This window comes from Corvus kubaryi, unplaced genomic scaffold (genome assembly GCF_017639235.1).
Source record: "Corvus kubaryi isolate FWS band 111438036 unplaced genomic scaffold, C.kubaryi_AGA036_p1.0 split3-73, whole genome shotgun sequence".
NCBI lineage: Eukaryota > Metazoa > Chordata > Aves > Passeriformes > Corvidae > Corvus > Corvus kubaryi.
The window spans coordinates 43,723,317-43,729,417 of NW_024582091.1; the positions used below are offsets into that span (position 1 = coordinate 43,723,317).

The 6,101-nt window shown below is 45.2% G+C and overlaps 1 protein-coding gene across 8 annotated transcripts in view; it reads right to left on the minus strand.

The window, feature by feature from the left end:
* The window catches only part of ARFGEF3 (ARFGEF family member 3), a 92,078-nt gene extending 85,977 nt beyond the window's left edge, over positions 1-6,101 (minus strand). For 6 of the 8 annotated variants that reach the window (XM_042017485.1, XM_042017484.1, XM_042017483.1 and 3 more), the window contains exons 1-2: positions 5,608-6,098; positions 4,470-4,521 (exon numbers count right to left, since the gene is read on the minus strand). In XM_042017485.1, coding sequence (XP_041873419.1) covers positions 4,470-4,521; positions 5,608-5,692 — 137 coding nt within the window. In that variant the 5' untranslated portion in view covers positions 5,693-6,098. Of the gene's footprint in view, positions 1-4,469; positions 4,522-5,607 lie in introns of all 8 variants that reach the window. The other 2 variants (XM_042017479.1, XM_042017486.1) reach the window with 2 other exon arrangements.

Below are 6,101 nucleotides of genomic sequence, written 5' to 3' on the forward strand. Positions count from 1 at the left end.
ACTAACTGAATTTATTATTAACAAAACCAGAGCAGGATAACGAGAAGTAAAATAAGACCTAAACAGTTTCCCCCACTCCTCCCTCCTCCCACCCAGCAACACAGGGCGACAGGGAATGTGGGTTATGGTCAGTTCATCACATGTTGCTCCTGCCACTGTTTAGGGAAAGGAGTCACAACCTGCTTCAACATGGCTCCTCCACAAGGATCCAAGTCCTAACAAGAAACCTGCTCCAGCATGGGCTCCTCTCTTCATGGGTCCACAGGTACCTGCCAGGAGCCTGCTCCATCACAGGCCTCCCACAGGCTCACAGCCTCCTCTCAGGCATCCACCTGCTCCACTGTGAGTCTCCTCCATGGGCTGCAGACGCATTTCTGCACCCCCATGGACCTCCATGGGCTGCAGGGGTACAGCTCAGACTCCCCTACAGCCCATGGTCTGCACCTGGAGCACCTCCTCCTTCTTCACTGATCTTGGTGTCTGTTGAGTTGTTCCTCTCACCCCACTCTTCTCTGGAAGCAATTACATCTGCCAAACAACTTTTTTTCTTCTTCTTAAATTTGTTATCACAGAGGTGTTGCCACCATTCTGACTGGCCCAGGTTTGGCCAGTGGCATGTCTGTCTTGGAGCCAGCTGGCACTGGCTCTGCTGGACATGGGGGAAGCTTCTGGCAGCTTCTCACAGAAGCCCCCCTGCTACCAAAACCTGGCTATGCAAACCCAATTCACATTCCTTCCAAAAGAAGCTCCCTCAGAAGTCCCAACCAACCTCCTCTCTGCAGTAGCAAGTCTGTCTGATAGCAAGTCACTAAGTTTTACACAGCCTATAAGGCATGACTTAATTACATAATGCATTCCAAGAAACTCTGGCAATCCCAAGTTTTTTCAAAGCAGTATGTGACGGGCAACTGCTGTCTATCCTCTTATTTTATTCTCTGATATGTGGATAATCCTCATGAGTATTAAACTGCTCTGATCAAACATTCTTTCTCAAAGCTCATTTTCTTGTGTCTGTTCAGTAACCTTTTATAGCTCATATTTCAGCCTCTAAAATCACAACAAGCCAAGAAGAGAGCCTTGTTCAGTGTATAGTGTTGGCCTTAGGGGAGAATTTGCCATCTTGAAAATACCGAAGTGAATGTAGTCCAGCTGAGTAGCAAACAACTGTTTGCTGGCAGACAACATTAAGGTCTCTTAAGCTATTCTCTATGTGATCAATTCACCAATTAAAACACCAGCACATCAATTCCTCTTACCCAATTCATTATTTATAAATCAGCCATCCAGCCTCCTTAAGCCCTTAGTATATATCCAATCTTCACAACTCATGTTCAGAGACAAATATCATCATACTAGGCAGGTAACAAGAAACCAGTTCCCAATGGGTTATGTGACTCTCCCTTCTCAAGAATTCATGGAATATCTATAGCAAAGCCTTGAACAGACTTAAGTCCATTTCCATCTTGATCCACTTTCATCTCTGTTACTATCTCACACCCTCACCCAATACTCTGATCATAAGTTAAAAGTACTGAAAAATCACACACATATTTCTATCTCAAGGCAGAGCTGACAAGACTCTGCAGGAAACTCCGTATTTGTTGGAGATTTGTATTTCTTTAGGAAGTGAGACATTTAAATAATGCCCCTCACTAGAATCAATATGCAAGGTCATTAACTGGGATTTGGATTAATAAGTCAAATTAACATCAAAGGAAGTTGAACAGCAAAATAGTTTCATCTAGCTCCCTGAAGATATACCCAACAAATCTCTATCAAACTAATTAAGGAATTACATTCCAGCCTGGATGTCCAGTCACTGGGACTCCCTTGGGGCAAAAGTACCTCAGGTGCTCCCAAACATAGCAGACATATGCTATCTAAACTGCTACCAGACAAGTGCTGGAAACAGCTCCCATGCAAATGCTACAGCTGAAGCCCCCAATTAATTGCACAGACATCAGGGAACTGTAATGTGGTCTGCCTCATGTTCAGTAACAGAAGTCCAACACAATGCAAAACTATGGATAGGTCAGGAGCAAGCCAGAACACAGAAGTCATCTATCCCAATACTACAGTGGAGATAAGTATGTAGCTGATACAATACATGTAAGAACCCCCTTGAATTCAAATGGTCATAGACCGAGGAAAAGCAGAGATACCTTGTCCTCCCCATTCTCACACTATGACCATGATTTTACAAAAGAAAATATTATGAAGAACCTCTACTCATCTAGAACTGGGGTGTCAGAAGCAGAAAATGGCTTTTTATTTTATAAGTAAAAACAGTGAATATACAGTTTACACATTCTCATTCTTGTGAGCAGCCTTCATTCTTCAGTTCTAGAAAGAAAAGAACTTAAGTATGAAGTGTAGATTCAGATTCCAAGTGGATGAGCAGCCAGAGGCTGATCTGTGTTACAACAGCTGATACAATCTGCACCTGATATAAGATGCAAGCAGAAAAGAAGCACGGCCAAGACATCTCCATCCTGTATCTTGTCTGTATTTCTGGTCACAGCTGTTGTTCTACTTTCAAGGCTATTCTTTTCCAGTGTTAGGAACCATGCTTTTTAAAAAATACCAAGTGAAGAACTTTTATCTAATTTGTACGTCACGCAGGTGAACTCCAACCCAAGATGTGGCCCAGTGTGCTGATCCAGAGCCTGGCAGTAGCTTGTTATCAGAGAGTGAAGGCTAAGTTTAGCAACATCTCCCACACTACCTAAGGTTGTGTGGCAGAGCCTTACCAAGGACCCCACAACAAAAGTTTTTGTCCAAATGCTCTTCTGTACCTTTCATTTTCCAAAACATCCAGTAATAATGAGTGCATTGCTACTGACAAGTCTAACATTAAGAGTTTACCTCATCATAGCTACACCTGCAAAGGTATTAGCTTTATTTTAAAAGATTGGGATTTACAGTGGGAAAAACACCCCAACTAAACAAATACATCATTAAGAACAGTGGAGGAAGAAGAGAAAAAGGCCTCTCTGTAAAGAGGTAGTAGGCAAATGAAAAAGGAAGAAATGTGGTAACAGCTAGCTAACTAATTCATAGGGAATGACAATAGCACTCAAAAGCAGAGACCACACACCATATTAAAGATAGAGGCTGATAAATGGGAAGGTGAAGAGCCAAGTTTTCTCCAGCCACAGTGTCAAGTAAACATAATTCTAATGGACCTATTGGGAATTAGTCATCCAGCTGTTTCCATCCTGTGTTGGAAATGCATGTGTCTGGCTCAGGTCATGTCAGACCTGCCTTACATCCATCCCCCGTTGACTTGAGGCCTCTTGTGGACTGCAGCTTACTGGATTTTAGAGTGGCAAAAGAAATATGCCTATTCTTTCCCTATTTGGTGACTGCTCTGGAATAACCAGCTATTCAATCCCTAACTTTCCTTGCAAAGCATATCTGAAAGGAGCAGTAGGGAATAATGAGGTGATAAAAACACTCCCAGGGAGTAATATTGTGGCAAAAAAAATGTTCTCTCTGTCAGCAGCTCACAGTGGATATCTAAGAGGACCATAGGACAGGCCAAATATACAGCAACATTCCTACATACTCCTTTATAAACTCCATCGTCTCTGATTAAAGTACTTCTGAATGAGAAGGGTACCTGTGCATCTGATAGATTTCAATCAATTTCTTCCATGGATTTGTTGAGGTGCTTTTTGCACGCATGCAATCTTTCAGCATCCATACATTCTTTAATAAGGCAAGCCTAAGCATTTCACATCTTAACTATTAAGCTGTGTGAAAGAACGTGCTTCTGTTTTAAGCAGTGCACTTGTTAGTTTCTTTTGATGATTCCTAATGGTTCTGTCAGAAAGGACAGTGAATAATTTTGCCTATTTATTTACTCCGTAACAATGACAATTTCCAAAAAGAGATTTGAAATAGCTAGACAAATGAGGGTCATGCCACCTCTCCCATTTTATATGTGTACAAATGGAGGTGGGAAGAAGGAAGAAGGCTCAATCAAGATAATCTAGCAGGCTAGAGGAAGAAGCAGGCATAGAAACTGTATTATTTTAGTTCCTAGTCAGTGTCCTAGCTACATGATGATATAACTTTTCAGTTTCTAGAATATTTATTTCCAGTAACAAAACCTGATTTAGATTTAAAAGAACACAAGCACACTGAGAAGAACTAAGAAGTATCATTGCTTATAGTGAAAGGTGGAACTTAGAAGGGAAACTCTTTAGACCATAAGAGAGCCCTCCTTTGTAACCAATGTCACCACTATACCTACTCATGCCCCTTTTAACACATTTCCTTACATTTTGTTCAGGGCCAAAGGCCAAGGGCTCATCAGAAAATTATGTAGATATGTATATCTACAAACTGTAGAAATCACATAGATGCAGCCCACTCCTCTGTCTACCTCACTTTTAATTCAAAATTTTTGCTTCAGTTTTACAAATACTCAAAAGCTCTACAGAACTCAAGTTCAATGTTCTTACCTCAGCTGATAGGGCGGTATCTTGATAGCAGCATCGGGAGAATCCAAGGTTTCTGTATAATTAAAGGAAACAACAGGGCTTTTGAAAGAAACTTCTGAGTTCAACCACAGTAATACATCTGGCTACAGTCTCCAACCCAATGATCCTAAAGTCTACACCTACTAGAGCTGACAGAACAATAACCACTGCTGCTCTAAGTTGCCAAAGCTTTGCATAAATCTGTCAGGACATTGCATGCCCAATGAGAAGGCACATAGTACCATCTTTTCCCTTTCACTTATCAGCACTTCGGCAGCACATCCACTAAAACTGGAACAATATAGAGGATATTTGCATGTGCAAGACTAACACACAATTAATGAAGCAACCCATGCAACATCAAGATGAAAGGCCAGTAATAAGACAGCAACAGGTCTGATCTACCACAGAATGTTGTAGCTATGTATGGATGAAAAAAAAATATTAAAAGCAATTGAAAGTATCCCAGTTATGCTAATTTAAGTAAAGGTTCTTGATGATTGGTGTTCCAGGCTGTTAGTGTCAAAAAACACTCTAAGCCACAAACAATCTCTGAAAATGGGTGGATGCTGAAATGTACCTAAGCTCATACTGCCTTAAAAGATTAATTCTTTATACTGATCATTATAAAGCAAGGATAAAAGAGCTCATGGAGTCCAGTAAAACAAAACTTCTAGCTTTTAAAATAGATTCCCGAACGTAAGACAGCGTAAAAACTGCACTGCATGTTTTTTCACGATGATTTAAGGGACGGAGGGGGCCTTTTAAGGAAAAGATAGCACCTCCAAAACGTACATGGAAACTGACAGCTACTGATACCCATATATCTGCCTCGCAAGAGCCACGAAGCAGATGCAGGAGGTGAGGAAGGCGAGGGGCGCGGATGCTCTCCGGGACCGGCAGCAGGTGACACGGCCCCTTCCAGCAGCGCGGAGCTCCCGGGCATTTTGAACGGCCCAGGTGCTCCGCTCCCTTCCCAGCCGCTGGAGGCTCAGCGGCCGGCGCGGAACAAGTTTGTTGCGGTCTCCCTGCCCCCGCCGTTACAAAACCTCTCCCTCGGCGCTGCTGCCCCGCTCCGCTCTCCCGCGGGCAGCCCGGCGCCGCTGCCCGCGCCCCTTACCGATGGCCGAGGTGCAGCTCTCCTTGATGGCCCTGTGCTTGCTCCCCGACGCCTCCTTCTGCAGCTTTCGCAGGATTTCTTCCATCTTGCCTCCCCCGGGATCCTCGCCTAGCCGCGGGGGAAGAGGAGAGGCGGCGAGGAGGAGGAGGGAGGAGGAGGAGGGCGGCACGGGCGGCAGAGCGGTGCCGGGGCTGCCCCCGCCGCGGCAGTGCCTACGCGGGAGCGGAGCACGGCACCCCGCTGCCGCCCCGCCGCCACTGATGAATCACGCCGAGCTCCATGGCGGGGACACGTCAGTTGTTGCCGCTGCGGAGTCCCTCCTCCTCCTCTCCCACCCCGGGCAGGCCCCGCTGGCGCAGCGGGGCTGGGGCCGGGCCTGGCCCTGCCCGCGGGACCGCAGGGACTCTGTTCGCGGCGCTGGGGCTGAAGGAGCCGCGGAACGGAGCGGAGCCGGTGCCGCCGGAGCCGGGGCCGAACCGTGCGGCGGCAGCAGC